This window comes from Acomys minous, assembly GCF_964271855.1.
Source record: "Acomys minous genome assembly, chromosome: 3".
NCBI lineage: Eukaryota > Metazoa > Chordata > Mammalia > Rodentia > Muridae > Acomys > Acomys minous.
This window is the reverse complement of record NC_140485.1, coordinates 28,385,277-28,404,484: the sequence shown is the minus strand read 5'-3', so window position 1 is coordinate 28,404,484 and position 19,208 is coordinate 28,385,277. Positions and strand designations below refer to the sequence as shown.

Here is a 19,208-nt window from a genome sequence, read left to right as displayed (position 1 = left end):
CAATATGAAAGCAAAAGTAATGGTCCAGGCCATCCTTAAGAGAAGTGCACACTCTGCAATGGTAACTGCCCAAGCAAGAGGAACTGAAGAGCTGCACTCAAGTCCTCTAGATAGCATCACAGCTCTCCCTAACCAGCATCCATCGTGGCAAATGGTGAAGCACTTGGGAAGGTGCAGGGACACTTCCTGATTATTGGCACACCAGTAGTTATGCAGAAAATGAAAGTGTGGAACTGAACCCGGCAGCTCAAGCCTGTAATGCTAGCGCTCAAGTGGCTGAGGCAGGAGGATCCCAAGGCTAGCCTGGGATGCAGAGCAAGTTCCAGGCCAGACCTTGTCTCAAAAAAAACAAAACCCAAAGCAAATAAGCCCGCAAAACCTCAAAAGACTATGTTAGGGCCCCTGCCCCATGATCCTAACAGACTCCAGTGGATTTAACCCATTACCTTTTTGAGCCCATGCTTCTCTCTGGTGAACCTTTGTTTAATTCACCATGGTCTCTGCCTTATGGAGGATCACGGTCTAGTGATCTTAAGATGACAGTGGTGTTCAGGGAAGGGAAGGAGCCTGGCAGGTCTCCTCTACTGATACTCAGTTTTATCTCCTCTCCAATTTTAAGGAGGTGCTTTATTGGTTCACCCAGTCACAGAACCACAGGCTGCCACCGCTGATGTATTCCTGCCAGGGTCAAGCGAGGTAAGAGCAATAACAGATACATATCTTGTGTCTCCTAGCTCTCATGCCTGCATTTCTCTTGGGAAAGAGATTTGCTTCATCACGCAGGTGTGAATTTGCCTCAGATGACTGTTTTCCACAGTCATGACACTGTTCTCAGAGGCTGACAAACTTGGTGGAGGGGAAGTGGAGAAGACGAATAGGTGACAACCTCAGGGAGATTTTTACTTTCACACTTTGACATGTATCAGTGAATTCTTCTGGAGATGGGGCCTTTCAGGTAGAGGATTTATTCCACCAAGTTACTTTGTGGGAGTCTTTTTAGTAATTCAGCACCTCACCTCCTTTGCTAGGACTCTCTGGATTTCATAATCACCCCCAAAGAGCAACACTGTAGGAGTGACCAAGGTCCGTGGAGTTCCTCCACATCTGTCTTCTCTAATGCTCTTCTTTTCCCGTTCGTGTGATCCTGATTGTGTGATCAGTTCGCTCTGTGCTTTCCTTTGCTCTGTTGTGTTGTCTCTTTTCCATTTCACTTATGGTTATGAGCACTAAGTTGGTTTACTTATCATATGTGCATGATGGGGAAGACACATGTGCCACAGCATGTACGTGGACCTCAGAGAACAATGCTGTGGAGTCTGTTTTCTCCTCCCACCTTTATGTGGGTTCCCGGGAGCAAATTCAGGCACCTAGTCTTTACCGTTACCTGTTGGGCACCTTGCCAGATCAGGCATGGCGTTTTCACAAGTCAGGGGACTATAGGGACATGAAGGTGTGGTCGCACCTCTCACTCACAGACTCTCCTTCACTATCATGCATTTCTAGCACCTAGCACCTACAGCGGTAGGCTGTTCAGCACTTACCTTTGGAATGTATAGATGGACAAGGAATGGCCTTTAGTTCCTCAATCATACCCCTTCAGTACCATCTTTCTCTTTCTACTCCTCTTCTCCCTCCTCCTCTTCTTTTTGAGATGAGGGTCTTACCCCAGGTTAGCTCTGAAATTTAGGATAAACTTGAACTTCTGATCCTCCTGCCGTGGGTGTTTGAGCACACCCAATTTATTCTATGCTGAGAATCGAACACCAGCCTTTTTGCATGATTTGGGATTTTCTTGTGGGGGGGGAGAGGGTTGTTTTAAAAGAAGAATATGTGGGATCTGAGGTACATTCCCATAATTCCAGCAGGAAGATTACGAGGTCAAGGCTTACCTGGGCTACATAGTGACGAAGGACAGCCTCGGTAACTTAGAAAGACTCCATGTCAAATAAAAAGTAAAGAGGGCCACAGACTGCAACACTTGGGAGAGTGGGCCCTACACCTTGCCTGGGCAGCACAGTAGAGCTGACCCCAGTGGTGAAAGTGAAGATAAGTCACCCCACGGACATGAGAGCTGGAGACCTGGCCCTGCACCTTGCTGGCTAGGCCCTGGGTGACCTAGCCAGGCCAGTGCTGGAGAGCCTAGTGGTGTGGATGTGGGATAGCTGGCAGAGTGACCAACTCAGTCACCACCCAGGCCCAGATCCAGGGCTTTGAGTTGGCCCACTCTAACATCTGCCTCACCCGTGATCTTCTGGAGGGAGTGAAAAGGCCATTCCTGCAGATCCAAAGCTGCAGGATCTCCAAGGCATAGGGCAGCAACAGGATATCCAAGAGAAGCCTCATTGGGATCCAGTTTAGACAGTGTAGCAGAAGCCAGAGACCTCGAACCAGACCAATGATTCATTACAATGAACATTTGCAAGTAAAGATGTGTGGGCAAAAGGGTGTACTGTGGGACAACATGACACACTACAGCTTCCACACAGATGGGTTTGGTTGTTGTTTTGTTTTGCTTTTTTCATTTTCTTTTGGAGGTAGGTTGCAAGGGCAGAGGGCAGACACAAAGGGATGGGGAGATGAGTGGGACCGGGATGAGTGATGTGAAATTCACAAGGAAACAATAAGGGATTTTGTTGTTGTTGTTTTTAAGTGAAAAGGGCAGGAGAGCCGGCGTGGTTGCCCACACCTTTAATTCCAGCACAAGGGAGGCAGAGGCAGGCAGATCACTGTGAGTTTGAGGCCAGCCTGGTCTACAAAGCGAGTCCAGGACAGCCAAGGCTACACAGAGAGACCCTGTCTCGGAAAAACCACAAAAAAAAAAAAAAAAAAAAAAAAGAAAGAAAGAAAGAAACACTTAAATTGTAAAATACTTCCTCAGGATGCATGAGACCTTAGGTTCAATCCCCAGTAACACACACACACACACACACACACACACACACACACACACACACACACCACACACACACACACACACAACACACACACACACACACACACACACACACACACACACACACACACGGGCATGGGGTGTATTCTTCCTAACTTCTCCCACAAATTTTAATTATACTTATTTAAACTTTTTATTCCTTCCTTCCTTTCTTCCTGGAATTGCAAGACAGCTTTATTAAAGGGCAAAAGGAAATAGTCATTGGATACATGCAGGCTTCTCAGAAGAGAATTTGCCCAGACTATTTTCAAAAGAGTCTGTTACTTTTTAGGTCTGGTATGATTCTAAGACATTTGCATATTGGAAAGGAGGGTGTACTGTGAAGATTCCTGTAACCTTGGATACTGTAAGTTATTTTCAGAGTATTATTTTTACCTATTTAGCTGTGTTAGTCTGCTCAGAGTACAATCTGGGTGGCTTAGACAACAGAAATTCATCTTCCTATAGTTATGAAGGTATACGACCTATATCAAAGTGCCAGCTGCCTCAAGCCCTCCTGAAACAGTTCTTCCTGGCACATATGGGGAGATGGAATGGGGACAGAAAAGGGGCAATGAGCTGGGTGTGGTGGTGTGCACCTTTAATCCCAGCACTCGGGAGGCAGAGGCAGGTGGATCTCTGTGAGTTTGAGGCCAGCCTGGTCTACAAAGCAAGTCCAGGACAGCCAAGGCTACACAGAGACCCTGTCTCGAAAAAAAGAAAGAAAGATAGAAAGAAAGAAAGAAAGAAAGAAAGAAAGAAAGAAAGAAAGAAAGAAAAGGGACAGTGTACTGGTAAGTGGGGCTGAAGAGCTGGCTCTGTGGTTAAGAGCACTGCTGCTCTTGAAGAAGACCTAGATTTGGTTCTCAGCACCCATATGGTGGCTACAACCATCTGCAGGTGACCCATTGCCTTCTCTCTGATTTCCACAGGCACCAGGAATACATGTGGTGCACATACACACACACAGGCAAAACAAATACATAAAATAAAAAAGCATTCTCATAAGGATACTATTCCTATCGTATGAGGACTTTCCTTATGAGCCTGTCTCCAGAAACAGTCACTTCAGCTTTAACCTATGACTGGGGAGGCACAAGCATTCCGTTTATAATGCATTTCTACAAAAAGTGAACCAAGGGTGTAGCGTTCAACATAACATATATGTGACATATAGAGAAAGCTGATTATAGTAACTTGCCTTGGGTTGTGCTTGAGAGAGAACTTAGGAAGCAATCAACTGCTGAAGGGTACATGTTTCCTCTAGAGGTGCTGGGAGGGTTTTAAAATTGACCGTGGCTATGGTTACATGACTTAATAATATACCAAAGTGCTCTAATTGTAAATTTTGAAGTATACGGATTGTATCAGTAAAGCTGTTAAGATATGTAAAGAATTTAAAAATACACATACTCTGACTTGTGTCATGGAATATTAAGGATAAACAACTCTCTCCTGTATATCTACACTGTCTATGAAGAGAAACTCTGAGAAAAGAAACAGTGAGTGGGCACTGCAATGCCAAGTGAAATGTCAGAAAATGGAAGGTGCAGCTCTGGGCCTCTGGGCATGAGAATCCATCAGTTATGAAACTCGAGCCAGGGTGGCCATCCTGCTGAGTCACAGGCATGACCGCAGGCCCTGTAGAATGAACATTAATAGAATAGTGGTGTTGTTCTTCCAGATTGTCAGCAGTCATTTCATTATAGAGAAAATGGTTCCAGACACCAACTTTCAGATCTGAAAGAGACCTTAGTGATCGTCCACCCTTTGTCTCAGTCACTGCTCTGTTGCTGTGAAGAGGCACCATGACCAAGGCAGCTCTTAGAAAAGAAAGCATGTAACTGCAGGGTTTTGCTCGCAGTTTCAGAGGCTTAGCCCATTGTCCTCATGGCAGAGAGCATGGCAGCAGGCAGGTGTGGTTCTGGAGAAGGAGCTGAGAGCTACATCCTCTTCTGCACGCGGAGAGACATAGGGCCTGGGGAGGGCTTTTGAAAGCACACAGCCCACCCCCAGTGACACACTTCCTCCAACAAGGCCACACCCCCATCTTGCTAATCCTTTCAAATAGTGTCACTCCCTGGTGACCAAACATTCAAACGTGTGAGCATATGGAGCCATTCTTATTCGTTTGCACATGAAGAAACTGACTGTCAGAGTTATTTTTATTTTTATTTTTATTTTTTGGTCCAGAATCACCACTGAGTTGTGACAGAACTAGGACAAGGCCCTCCCACCCACCCCCCCTGCAAGTTTTCTGAGTCTGCAGCCCGTTCCACTGTAATTTACAACCTTGCTCTTTTTGTTGGTTTATTTGATTTTTGTTTGGGTTTCTTTTGGTTGTTGTTGTTGTTGTTGTTGTTGTTGTTGTTTTTGAGACAGGGTCTCTCTGTGTAGCTCTGGCTGCCCTGGACTCACTTTGTAGACCAGGCTGGCCTCAAACTCACAGAGATCCACCTACCTCTGCCTCCCAAGTGCTGGGATTAAAGGCGTGCACCGCCGCCACCCAGCCTACAACCTTGTTCTTAAATGAAAAAATAAAAAAATAAGGAGGAAGAAGAAAGAAAAAGAAGAGTTGGCTTTTCTTTTTGCTACTTCTGAATTGGGGAGGGCAGGGAGGGGTGGAGCACATCTAGACTATTCCACTGTCTCCCCAAATCACACACCTGTTTTCATCTTCTCCTTGCTCACACATTATTCAGAGAAAAGCACACGCACTGATGTGATCTGGTTAGCTCCTTACCAGAGGGTCTCCTGCCCATCCCAAAAGACTGATAGATGTGGACCACGCCCACAGCCATGTTGTATGCCTTGATGGTGTCTGTAGAAGAAGCAGCTCTTGAGCCACAGAACTGAGTCAGTCATCCTGCTGACCCAGACAAGCAGGGAAAGAAAAGTGCATAGACGCTGTGAGAAAGGGCACACATCCTCTCCCCAGACACAGAACACTGTGTGCACTAGTACCATTGCGCCCACTTACATAAACAGAAAAATCCACTCTCTAGCAGTCTTGTTATTTTATTGACAAGGATGTTAAAGGTCTAAAATAGAATGTCCTTTCTGATAAAGTTGAAAAATGAGTTTCCAGAAGTAACTCTGGACCTCCAAAAGGATGAGCAGAATAAAATTCATCGTTTAAACAAAGAAGTGGCAAGGATAGTATGCTAGTTAATTTATCAACTTGACATAAACTAGATTCCCCTGGGAAGAGAGACCCTCAGTGGAGGAGCCATCTCTATGAGACTGGCCTTAGGCATGTGTGTGAGGCATTTCCTTGATTGACAGGTCACTGTGGGTGGTACCACCCCAAGGCAGACCTGAGGACTGTAGCTGAGCAGGAGCCAGGAAGCAAGCCAGTTAGCAGGGTTTCTCCAAGGCCTCTGCTTCGGTTCCTGAACTTGTCTCCACGTTCTGTGTTGACTTCCCTTGCTGAGGGACTGTGAGATGTAAGAAGATATAAACCCTTTTCTCCCCCATGTTTCTTCCAGTCACAGCAACAGACCCTAAGCTAAGACGGTCAGGTATCGATAATAAATTGGGGAGTGGCCGGGCGTGGTGGCGCACGCCTTTAATCCCAGTACTCGGGAGGCAGAGGCAGGCGGATCGCTGTGAGTTCGAGGCCAGCCTGGTCTAAAAAGTAAGTCCAGGACAGCCAAGGCTACACAGAGAGACCCTGTCTCAAAAAACCAAAAAAACAAAACAAAACAAAAACAAAAAATAAATAAATTGGGGAGTGTATATAATTGCCCCAGTATTTTAAAATATGGATGATTTGGTCCCCGCAAGTCAGCTCAGTGCTTATATGATGCCAGCTTGACAACCTCAGTTCAATTCTCAGAACCCACATGAAGATGGGAAGACAGAACTGACTTCACAAAGCTGTCTTCTGAGCTACGGCGTGTATGTGTCACACACACACACACACACACACACACACACACAAAGCAGTAACTATAAAAGTAAATAAGTAAACAATTTGAGGGCCAAATTTAAAGCAAGTTTTATTAAACATTAAATGGTCAGGACCATTCTTTGGAGTTTCCCAGCTGGAATAGCCAAGTTTTTGGTTTTTTGTTTTTTTTTCATTTGTTTGTTTTTTTTTTGTTTTTTTGTTTGTTTGTTTGTTTGTTTGTTTTGTTTTGTTTTTTCAGTTTTTTGAGACAGGATCTCTTTGTGTAGCCTTGGCTGTCCTGGACTCACTTTGTAGACCAGGCTGGCCTCGAACTCACAGCGATCCTCCTGCCTCTGCCTCCCAATCCACATTCCCCACGCTTGCCATTTCTCTCCCCATAGACAGTCTCTTGGCTTAAGTTCATGTGTGTGAAGAGTATGGATCTCATATAGTGAGATATTTTTAAATTCTACTTGGAGAGTTCTTTGTATGGGTTCTCATCCCTGAGAGTGCTGCTGCATTGCAGATACCAGTGTTTCAACGAGGCGGAAGTGTGGTACCAACAAAGACCACTGTGGGAAAGTCCACCGGCTGGATGACTGATGCCCCATATGGACTCCGGGTGGCTTTAAGCACTCAGGTATTTGCAAAGCCATTCACCTTTTTATTTACCTTTATTCCATCATTTTACAGTGGTAGCCTTTTGGAGATATGAAAACGTAATGGATTTCATATGAAACAGTGCTCCTGATGATTGTCTCAAAGTCAGGGCCGAATCATTTCTGAATCACTGACGTCTGCCCTTCCTGGCATTATTCTTAGGACTCTGAGATCCAGGAATGATGCAAACATGCTTCCAGGGCATGTAATGTCCATCTCTCAGGTTGGCATGGATTGCTCCTGGAAGAATATTTATTATGTTGCCATGTCCTGTAGTCCTGACACTCAGTCCTGTACAGAAGAGGGCCATTAAAAATATGTCATAAGCTGGGCATGGTGGCATATGCCTGTAATCCCAGGACTCAGGGAGGCAGAGGCAGGTGGATTCTGTGAGTTCGAGGCCAGCCTGGTCTACAAAGTGAGGCCAGGACAGCCAAGGATACACAGAGAAACCCTGTCTCAAAAACAAGCAAGCGCCTGTCTTACCTACTTTGGGTATCCGCACACCTGTTCAGTGACTGCTGTTCTCATCAGGCAGCTGCAGTAACTAAAGTCTCCTTGAGTATGGCGTGAGAGTGTTGCAAGTGTCTGTTGAGCCAAGTAAAGCGTGTGGTGTACACCTCTCTTACCTATTTACCCCAATGCCTTACACAGCCAAAAACATATTTTTGTTATAGTTGTACTTTTTGGCAGGGGTTCGGTTTTGGTCTCTCAAAACAGGCTTTTGTGTGTGTGTAGCCTTAGCTGTCTGGGGTTCATTTGTAGACCAGGCTTGGCTTTGAACTCACAGAGATCTGCCTGCCTCTGCCTCCCTGAGTGCTGGGATTATAGGCATGCATCACCACTGCCTGACTAAATTATAGCTTCCTTTCTCATGTATTTTATTGCAGCTTGTCTTATTCAGGCAAACTATGGTCTAGGATCCATGGGGGGTCCCAGAATAAATTTAAAAAGCTAGAGACCCATCCTACAGCAGAACTGTTAGTAACTAGCCTGCCTGTGGAGGGCTGTACTGGTTGGCTGAGTAGGGGTCCTCCCCCGTTGAGTAGGAAAGGCATCTAAAGACAGATGACTTCATCTATTATATAGTGATATTTTTCACCTGCAATTCCATTCTGTGAACTTGCTTTTCACATTCTGGGATAGTATTGTCACAGAATTCATTACTGACTATGTTTCATATTTAAATTTCCTTCAACAAAGTCTAACTCTTTGAGCTCCTCTTATGTTACCAAACCCTGTTCATATTATTTTATTATCTACTCGGGGTGATTGGATATTGAATATGTAGGGAACTTGTGTGTGACTTTGTGCAGTTTGAATACTCAGCTTTTCAGTTTTTTCACACATTTTTGGATGTTACTCTTTCCCTTTGGAAGATGACTTTTTTTCTATAAAAGTATTGCCACCAGCAGATCCTCTGATTCCCTGTGCAGGGCTCTGCCGCGGGGGAGCTGTATCTCGATGATGGCCACTCCTTCCAGTACCTGCGCCAGGACCAGTTCTTACACCGCAAGCTTTCATTCTGCTGCAGTGTTCTAAGCAACAGGTGAGGGCAGCGGTGACGCTGTGGCTCTGCTTAGATTCTGCTCCAGTGTTCTAACCAAAGGTTAGGGCAGCGGTGACGCTGTGGCTCTGCTTAGATTCTGCTCCAGTGTTCTAACCAAAGGTTAGGGCAGCGGTGACGCTGTGGCTCTGCTTAGATTCTGCTCCAGTGTTCTAACCAAAGGTGAGGGCAGCAGTGACGCTGTGGCTCTGCTTAGATTCTGCTCCAGTGTTCTAAGCAACAGGTGAGGGCAGTGGTGACGCTGTGGCTCTGCTTAGATTCTGTTCCAGTGTTCTAACCAAAGATGAGGGCAGCGGTGACGCTGTGGCTCTGCTTAGATTCTGTTCCAGTGTTCTAACCAAAGGTGAGGGCAGCAGTGACGCTGTGGCTCTGCTTAGATTCTGTTCCAGTGTTCTAACCAAAGGTGAGGGCAGCAGTGACGCTGTGGCTCTGCTTAGATTCTGCTATCCTCTCCACATCTTCAAGTAAATGGGGAGCTCAAGATTTTTGTTTTGTTTTGTTTTGTTTTTTGAGACAGGGTTTCTCTGCATAGCCTTGGCTGTCCTGGACTCACTTTGTAGACCAAGCTGGCCTCGAACTCACAGTGATCCGCCTGCCTCTGCCTCTCGAGTCCTGAGATTAAAGGTGTGAGCCACCATGCCCGGCAAGAGCTCAAGTTTTAAGTTACTATTTAGGGGCTTGGAAGATGACCTGTGGGTTAAAGAGCCCTGGCTGCTCTTGAAGAGGACCCAGGTTCAGTTCCCAGCATCCATATTGTCTTTAAGTCCAGCTGCAGGGGAGCTGATCCCCCTCTTCTGGCCTCCAGAGGTATGTGGTACACTTCATACATACATCCAAAACACTCATATTCATAAAACAAAAGTAACTAATACATATTCTTTAAGATATTACTTAAGTAAATGGTGAAGTCCATTTGTATTTTTATTTTTTCTTTTTCTTTCTTTCTTTCTTTTTTTTTTTTAATGATTTATTTATCATATACACAGTATTCCACCTGCACACCAGAAGAGGGCACCAGATCTTATGAAAGATGGTTGTAAGCCACGATGTGGATGCTGGGAATTGAACTCAGGACCTCTGGAAGAGCAGCCAGTGCTCTTAACCTCTGAGCTATCTCTCCCTCCCTCTTTGCATTTTCAATCACTGATCCTGAAAGCTTTCTTTTTTGCCCTTATCTTTTTTCTCCCACCTGCCTACAAAATAAAACTATTCCATCTAAGTATTCATTATTACCTTCATTCCTCCATGAACCAAGTAATTAAATGTCTGGTTTCTTTCAGCTTGATTGTAATATCCAAGTGACACCATGTCTTTTGTGTTCTTCAGACGGTTTAGGGAGCTTGATGTGGTCCCTGATTACCTAGTCCCACCTGCTTTCATCCCTTTGCCCTACTGAATATGGCTCCTACCTGGACCCTGACTCCATAGAGGCAAACAGGAGAAGCACTCGCAGGGATGGAGAGACTGACCTGGTGGCCAGCTAGAGACCCCGCCCCTCTGCTTTTCCTAACACCATTTGTACCCTTCCAGGTGTGCTGATGAGAAGGGCCATTATGCCAGCAGCTGCACTGTAGAGCAGATCCTGATCTTAGGCCTTAGGAAGAAGCCATCTTCCGTGACTACCCACTCACCTGGTAAGTATTTGCAAACACAGAAGTATCTGTGGTGAAGAGATGGTCAGTCCCAAACTGTCATACTGCACGGAGCTCAGGCCATCTCTGCTCTAGTCTCCAGAGAAGCAGTTCTCAACCTGTGGTTTCATAAACAACCCTTTCACAGGGTCTCATATCAGATATCCTGCATGTCAGATATTCACATTATGATTCTTAACAGCAAAATTATAGTTAAAGAGTAGCAACAAAGTAATCTTACAGTTGGGGGTCATCACAACATGAGGAAAACTGTATGAAAGGGTCACAGCATTAGGAAGGTTGGGAACCACTGCTCTAGAGTAGCAGGCTAATCTTCCTGAACTGGTCTTTCTCCCATAGTTAATATTTACTAAGAGAAACTACTAGAGGCCTATAGCAATATTCTATATATTTCTTCTTCTTCTTCTTCTTCTTCTTCTTCTCCTTCTTCTCCTTCTTCTTCTTCTTCTTCTTCTTCTTCTTCTTCTTCTTCTGTTTCTCCTCTTCCTCCTCCTCTTCCTCCTCCTCTTCCTCCTCCTCCCTCTCCTCCTCCCCCTTCCCCTTTTTCTTCCTCCTCCCCCTCCTGTCCTCCCCCTCCTCTCTTCCTCCTTCTTTTTGTTTTTGTTTTTTTTCCAGACAGGGTTTCTCTGTGTAGCCCTGGCTGTCCTGAAACTCCCTATGTAGATGAGGCTGCCCTGGAACTCACAGGGATCCTCTAGGTGTTTCTTAATTTGTAGTAGGTTACAGCCTTCTTCAGACTTGAAGAATACTTAGAATTTTGAAAAACTGATACAAGTGATGGTGTAGAATTATGCCCTCCCTCGCCTACTGCATTTCTTGGACAAATCACTTTGCTCCTTATAGTTCCTTTCCAACAAGATTGTATTTAAAACAACGAGACTTTTCATATCTTAAAACATTCACAGGAGTTCATGACAAAAGTGCTTCCGGCTTCTCCTAAGTGAGGTATAACATTGTTTGAGAGCATCAGACGACATATCAGATTTGGAGAGAGAGAGAAAAGATTTTCTCTCCTGATTTCTCACAAAGTGTTTGTTGTTGTTTTTGTTTGTTTGTTTGTTTTTTATCATTTTGCCATGTAGGTGGTGAAATTCAGCCTGTGGCTTTTACATATTGTGCCAAAACATCCACCCTGAGTCTGGAGAAGCTTTCTCTGAGCGTTGGTGATGACTGGGAGGTTCATGTCAGATGATGAGCAGGTGCCCTGGTGATGAGTACAGAAATCCCCTGGCCTCTCTACCTTCCTGGCCTTCTGCGAGACCTGGCCTGCCACTAACTTGCTTCCCTGGGGAAAATGATATGTCACTTATCTCTAGTGGACTCATGACCAGTAGATTTCAGGTTTTAAGATTGTAGCCAGGTGCAGTGGCTCCTACAATCCCAACACTCAGAAAGCTCAAGCAGAAGGATCATGAGTTCAAGACTAGCTTGAGCTACATTGCAAGACCTTGTCTCAAAAAGAAAAATTTGAAACTAAGACGTTAGCTTTTACATTTAAAGATATATCGTTGACACTCTGGACAAGCACTGCTTTCCCACAAGCCCACAAAGCCCAGAGTTCAGTGAGGGGCTTGACCTGGGGCGGGGCTACTCACGAAGCCCAGCTGTGGGCCTTGTTCAGGCTGTGCAGCACAGTTACTCTGGCTGTGGCAGCAGCAGCAGCAGCATCAGAGTTGCCCAAACCAGTCTCCAAACAGATGGCAGTGCCAGGCACTCTCAGGGTTACCTTCTATCAAGAGCAGTGTGGGCATGGCAGCCGCTCCAGCAGACAGCACATGGACAGAGCTATGGAAAGTTCTTCTCCCTAGAGAGTGACTCAGGGGCACAAGGCTCAGATCCCGTTTCATGTTTCTTGGATTCAGAAGTACCAAACCAATCTCCAAATTCAGATTTACTCCTTTTAATGATATTTTATTAAATACTATCTACTACCGGAAGAATATTTAGAACACAAATAAGCTATAATTAGTAATAATGAAATAAATACCACATCTCACAAGTGAACTTCAAAAACAGAGCACAGTGCTGGGATTGCATCATCACAGAAGTGAGAGGCACTTGTCTTAGACATAACCAATAACCAAAATAAGTAATATTTTCATGTACTATCTTTAAAAGTCAAAATGAACACACACACACACACACACACACACACACACACACACACACACTGAGCAAAAGATTGTAAATAAAGACACCTCAGCATGACTCTTCCCTGTGCTTGGCTCAGGCTAGAGTACTGTAGCACACCAGGGCACTGGCTCTGGAGACCTCTGCTGCCTGCTGCGGCAGCTACTGGGGTGGCCTGAGGTCCTCAGCATATGAGCCTCCCGCTACGCTTATTACCTACTTGCAACTGTCACCGTGCTACCTTCCCTTCCCTTAACCACAGTGCCCTGCCTTGCCCCCACCTACACAGCTCTTACCACCCTTCCAGACTCAACCCTAATCCTACTTTTCCATGAAAGCTTCTGACACCCCAGCCACGCCCCCCAGTACCCACTGGCAGTATTTTCCCTTTCTCTGAAATGCTGCCCCACAAATCACTGTGCTGTGCTCCACATTCTCGGGGGAACGCCTTAATAGCACAAGCAGAACTGTGTATTTCTCTACTGGAGTGTGCGTCCCCTAGGCTCCTGCTCTCTCTCTCTCATACCTGTCGTACCACTGTGGTAGTTTGGATGAAGCATTTGGTCCCCAGTTGGTGGCGCTGTCTGGGGAGGTTATGAAAGTTTTAGGAGGTGCAGCCTTGCTGAAGGAAATGCGTTGTTGAGGACAGGCTTTGATCAGGTATAGCCTCACTCCGTTGGTTTGCTTGCCCTGCTCCCTGTGTGCTGTTGAGATGTGATGTCTTTCTCAGTAACCTGGTCCAGCACCTGCTGCCATGCCTCCCTTGCTGCTATGGACTCTCCCTATGAACAGAAGCCAAAATAAACTCTTCTATAAGGTGCTTTTGGTTGTGCTGTTTTTTCATAGCTTTTCCTCCTTGTTTGCTTCCTGGTCATGAGGTAGATGCTTTTCCTTTGCCACCAGATTTTCCCACGATGTTTTCTCCCTTTTCACAGGTCCAAAACAGTGGAGCTAACTGATAAGGGCTAGAACCTCTAAAAATATGAGCTAAAATAAACCTCTTGTCTGTATCAGTTGGTTGTCTCATTTATTTTGTTACAGTGATGGATAGCTGATTGACACCATGAGTGAACGGTCATTCAACCCAACCTAACCCCAAAGTAATATTAAATTCAGTCCTTTTTTTAACCACTTGCTGAGTGCTTACGACACCCTAACACCATTTTAAATGCATTATATGAGTTAACTTGTTTAATCTTTCACCAGCCAAACAACTGAATGACTTATCATTATCCCCATTTTATGTGGGAGAAGATTGGTTCAAAGGAAGAAAGATACCTTGACTAAAGCTACATAGTCACAGCCAGCAGTGGCCAACCTAGACTCTGAATCTGGACAGGCACCTGCAGAGACTGCTCTCCTCTGTTGTCTGTGCCTGCTGGGTGCAGTGGCACATGCCTGTAATCCCAGCACTCGGGGAGCCAGAGGCTGGCAAATTGTTGTGAGTTCAAGGCCAGCCTGGTCTACAGGGTGAGTTCCAGGACAGCCAGGGCAACACAGAGAAATCCTGTCTCAAAAAAAACAAAACAAATGCTGGGCGCAGTGGCACATTCCTTTAATCCCAGTACTCGGGAGGCAGAAGCAGAGGCAGGCGGATCGCTATGAGTTTGAGGCCAGCCTGGTCTACAAAGCGAGTCCAGGACAGCCAAGGCTAACACAGAGACCCTGTCTCAAAAAACAAAACAAAAAACAAACAACAACAAAAGAGTACTGGTACCTTGGGCATTTTCTAGGAGGGACAGAAAGATAAGCTGATAGATCCAATAGGTAAGACATAGGATGCCAAGGATCATGAACTAACTCTCTCTCTCTCTCTCTCTCTCTCTCTCTCTCTCTCTCTCTCTCTCTCTCTCTCTCCCTCCCTCTCTCCTCTCCTCTCCCTTTCTCCCTCTTTTCTCCCCTCTCCCTCTCTCCTTCTCTCTCTATCTCTCTGTCTCTGTCTCTCCCTCTGTGTGTGTGTGTGTGTCTGAGAGAGAGGTGTGCATATTTGTGTGTGAGTGTTGGCATATACATATATGCCATAGCACATGTAGAAAATGAAACCTGGGGTATAGGTCCTGTGGCCCCAAGGACAGGGGCTGAGCCCAGGGGCCAATTCCTTGTTTGAGACATGATATGACACAGTCTTTTTGTTGTTTCCTGATACAGAGGCTGACACCCTGGCCCATGCTTCCCATCTCACTGTGCTGGGATGGCAGACATGCTACTGCACCTACGTGGGAGCTCAGATGTTCACACTTGCATGGCAAGTGCTGTATCCCTGAGCCATCTCTCCTGCCCTCTGCCCCCTATTTCAGCTGTCACTTTCTACCCTTCCCCATACCTTCTAAACTTGGATCTATAAGGCTGGTCACTTAGGAACAGGCACAGCTGCAAGCTGGGACAAGGCTCTGCTTCAGATGTAGCCATCTAATTATGGCCCAGAAAGCAATTACCATGGGTGAGGGGGTGCGGCCCGACAGCTGGAGCCCAGGCAAGCAACTCCCTTCCCCGGCCTCTTTCACTCTCTTTTAAAAGCCCTGAAGCTGAATCTTAGACATGATGTCCTAGGGCTATTCCCCACTTCTGTCTAGATGTTGATGGGGTGTAGCTAAATAATATACTCAATAAATAATCTCCCAGGATACGCGCTGTGTAGTAGACTTGATCTTGGTGTGTAATTGGGGGTAGGAAGAGGCAGGTACGTCTAGGTCCAATGGGCAAGAAGAGATGTATTTCCTTGACTGGAAATTCTGCTGAGTGGCATTTTCTACCCAGTTGGACCCAAAGCTGATTCCAGAACATTCTAGGAAAGATACTGACTCTAATATTAAGTAACGTTCTGATATCCTAACATTTTAGAAAGTAAAAGTCATGTTCTCAGAAATACATGGAACATGCGCTCCCCCCCTCCCATTCCAGGTAGCTGTTCAAAAACTGTTCTCCATGTGTCCAGCGGACCCAGCTTCAGTAGCCTGTATGGCTGCCTAGCCCCTAACACCCTCTGCTGATTTCTGGTGTTCACCTGTCTTTATTGGCAATATGAGTTCTTAGTCAACGGAGAAGTCTGTCCAGCCAGGTCCTTCTCCTCCTCTCAGTGAAGTCACACACTGGCCTCCTGCGTTCGTGTTCACATCCCACTTCATGTCTATTTTTAGTTTTCCTGGCTTAAGCTTCTTCAGGCCACTGAAACACAACCCTCACTCTCTTTTTCTCCCTCTGGCAAGCATGCTGCTGGTAGGAGCCCCCAGGTAGAAACTGCTTCTAAATCCTTCAATGCCTCTTCCGCAAGAAGCCCCTAAGGCTCTAGGGTCACGCCTATTCAAGCCGGTCATAAGCCAGCCAACTTTCTGATAGGATTTAATCTTTGAAATGAGTGTGGCCACTTTTTTTTTCCTCAGATGACGGAATCACTTCAACTTCTGCTTTGTAATTTGCTTCTTTTCCTTGAAGGTAGCTGAATCTTGTTTTCTTTTAAAATAATAATAATAAGTCTTCCCTCCAAAGTTGCCTGCCATGCCGACTGTCATTAGTGCAACTGTGGCCCCAAGGACAGGGGCTGAGCCCAGGTCCCCGGGGCCAATTCCTCATCCGGGCCAAGGCAAGACTACCGAGGCCGGAGGCGGACCCCCAGGTGGCATCTACTCAGCCATCATCAGCCGCAACTTTCCGATTATCGGAGTGAAAGAGAAGACGTTTGAGCAGCTCCGCAAGAAGTGCCTAGAGAAGAAAGTTCTTTATCTGGACCCCGAGTTCCCACCGGACGAGACGTCTCTCTTTTATAGCCAGAAGTTCCCCATCCAGTTCGTCTGGAAGAGACCTCCGGTGAGTAGCTTGCTGGTTTCGTAGCTGGCTGGAGTTTGCCCCAGAGAAGTCCTCCCACTCAGCACCTCCCCAGGCATGGCTGGGCACATGGGCACAGGGGGAAGGACCCTGGCAGGGGCTGGCTGGGCTCTGGCTGCGAGTGTGAAAAGGGAGGACGACGGAGTCAAATCTAAGAGAGTGCAGGCGGGGCTGGTCCTCCCTCCCTTTCTCTCTTCCTGCTTTTCATGGAGTCATTAGATCCCTAACTCATCTTTAAAAATGGCTGTCCCTTTCCCAGAACCAGTTCTACAGTGTCCAGAGCTATGCTCTCTGCCTAAATATCTTGAGACTTCTTCCATTTCTTGGCCTAAAATCAAGAGATGTTGTTCGTCAGTTTGCCAGTGACCATGAAACACAGAAGCCAGGGAAAGAGGAGAGAGGCAAAGACTACTTTTTCCAACATATAATATTGGGACTAGAAGATTCTTTTTTTGTCTGTAGGTTGGCAATAGACCCAGCACATAACAGGGCCTGGGTGAAACCCTCCTCGGTAGCTGCAGGCTTTCACTAACAGAGTTCGCCTGACTCCCTTCTCTGATTATGCCTCTTTGTTGTGATTACTTTTTATCTCCTCTCCTTCTCTCTCTCTCTCTCTCTCTCTCTCTCTCTCTCTCTCTCTCTCTCTCTCTCTGTGTGTGTGTGTGTGTGTGTGTGTGTGTGTGTGTGTGTTCCTATGACTTCAGGTGCCTGCAGAGTCCAGAAGAGGGCAGCTGGAGCTGCACTTATAGGCTGTTGTGAGCTGCCTGACATGGCTGCTGGGAACTGACTCGGGTTCTTTGCAAAAGCAGCATATACTCTCTAACCTATGAGCCATCTCTCCAGCCTGCATTACAATGACCTAAAGAGTACTTGAGCCAGGGGTGTTAGTACCTGCCTAAAGCCCTAGCTACTGAAGAAGCTGAGTCAGTAGGATTGCTGACACTGTCAAGTTTGAGGTCAGTCTCAGCAATATGAGGACCTGTTACTTAAAGACAAACAAAAAACAAATTAGCAACAACAAAATACAGAGTACTTGGGGCTGGAGAGATGGCTTAGTGGTTAAGAGCATGGGCTGCTCTTCCAGAAGACCTGGGTTCAATTCCCAGCACCCACTTGGCAGCTCACAACTGTCTGTGACTCCAGTTCCAGGGGACCTGACACCCTTACACATAGGCACATAAAATAAAATTCAATGAATTTTTTTTTTAAATACAGAGTTCTTTGCCTAAAAAGGCTGGACATGATTGTTTTCTAAGGGGAAAAAGAAAAGATCGGCTGGTGGATCAATACCAAGAGTGAAAGCTAGAAAGACATGAGGTAAGCTAGGAAAAGCCTGAAGCACACACGTGCATGCACGCACAGACACACACTCACTCACACACACTGCTCCTGACGTTCTCTATGACCTAACACTCATGGAAGCTGTGAAATACCTGAGACAAGTAACCTTTGAGGAGAGGGCAGACTTGCACTGCATCTTGATCTGCAGCAGCAGCACTGAGCATGCCCAGAAGCCAATGTAGAAAGCGCAGGGGTGGAGAGAGAGAAATCAAAAGGAGAGAAAACGCCCCGACTCACTGAGCTCCTGCTTGGCAAGACTGAGGAGGAGACCCTGTGGCTCAGAGGCTGTGGGTTAAGGGTTGAAGACGTGTAAGTCTCCAAGGACCCCCGAGAATCTCTCTTGCCCTTGGGAAGCTTTCTGATTACCCCACAATGCCACCGGTACAAGCATTAAAAGTGCTGTTAAACACTTCATGTAGACCCAGGAGCAAAATATTTCAGAACTGCTTTGAACAGTCTAAGGTAGCTGGCTTTCCTCCTGATGCAGAGATTCTGAAGGGCGAAGGATCTCTCCTTCAGTAACCACATGCCCTGGTTTCCACTGTTAGAAAGCTCCTCATTTCTGTGAAGGAGTCCTCTGGTGTCTTCTGTACAGCAGTTGTCCCTTTTCTTTGGTTGTCACCCGCCTCTGGTTGCTTTATCAAATAGTCACAAAAAAAAAGCTCAGGCAGGGGCTTTTCCAGCACAGGGCATATTAGAGCCATCAACTACACAGCCAAGCCTCGTCATCTGCAGATTCTATATTTATTATTCTCCTACTCAGTTAAATCCATTGGTAACTTCCAAATCAGTGTTGTGTTTCTATTTGTGGACTTGTTCAGAGCTCTGAAAACCTCAAGTCACCAGACATACTGGTTCCGGGCTGAGGTCAAACACTGGCCAACACATCAGCACCCCTGAGGAAGGGCTTTCTGCTGTTTCCAGAAGGCTTCTGGCACTTATGGGCTCTTCTGGGACCCCACAGCCTCTAAAGTGAACTCTATAACCTGGGTATCTTCCCAGACTGGGGTCACTTAACCAGTAGACCTCAATTCTGAAATGAAGAAACACTAGGCTAATACGAAATAACAATTGCTGCATGCTATTATAAGCAGCTTTGGATCAGCTGGACTCCCAGAAGAACCTTGTCTGTATGCGGGGACACCCAGCCCCAGCCCAGGACTTGGTGTAGCTACATAGCTCATTTCCCAGGGAAATTACCTTCTCAATGGA

At 46.2% G+C, this 19,208-nt stretch overlaps 2 protein-coding genes across 5 annotated transcripts in view; both read left to right on the top strand.

The window, feature by feature from the left end:
• Nucleotides 1-15,450, top strand: part of GANC (glucosidase alpha, neutral C) — a 61,684-nt gene extending 46,234 nt beyond the window's left edge. For 2 of the 3 annotated variants that reach the window (XM_084776348.1, XM_084776350.1), the window contains 6 exons: nt 620-696; nt 3,225-3,299; nt 7,351-7,464; nt 8,921-9,033; nt 10,582-10,685; nt 14,982-15,450. In XM_084776348.1, coding sequence (XP_084632474.1) covers nt 620-696; nt 3,225-3,299; nt 7,351-7,464; nt 8,921-9,033; nt 10,582-10,685; nt 14,982-15,097 — 599 coding nt within the window. In that variant the 3' untranslated portion in view covers nt 15,098-15,450. Of the gene's footprint in view, nt 1-619; nt 697-3,224; nt 3,300-7,350; nt 7,465-8,920; nt 9,034-10,581; nt 10,686-11,785; nt 13,654-14,981 lie in introns of those variants that run through there. The other variant, XM_084776349.1, reaches the window with a different exon arrangement.
• A 394-nt stretch (nt 15,451-15,844) lies between these two features.
• CAPN3 (calpain 3) overlaps nt 15,845-19,208 on the top strand; it is a 43,361-nt gene continuing 39,997 nt past the window's right edge. The window contains exon 1 of one of the 2 annotated variants that reach the window (XM_084776374.1): nt 15,845-16,637. In XM_084776374.1, coding sequence (XP_084632500.1) covers nt 16,329-16,637 — 309 coding nt within the window. In that variant the 5' untranslated portion in view covers nt 15,845-16,328. The remainder of the gene's footprint in view (nt 16,638-19,208) is intronic. The other variant, XM_084776373.1, reaches the window with a different exon arrangement.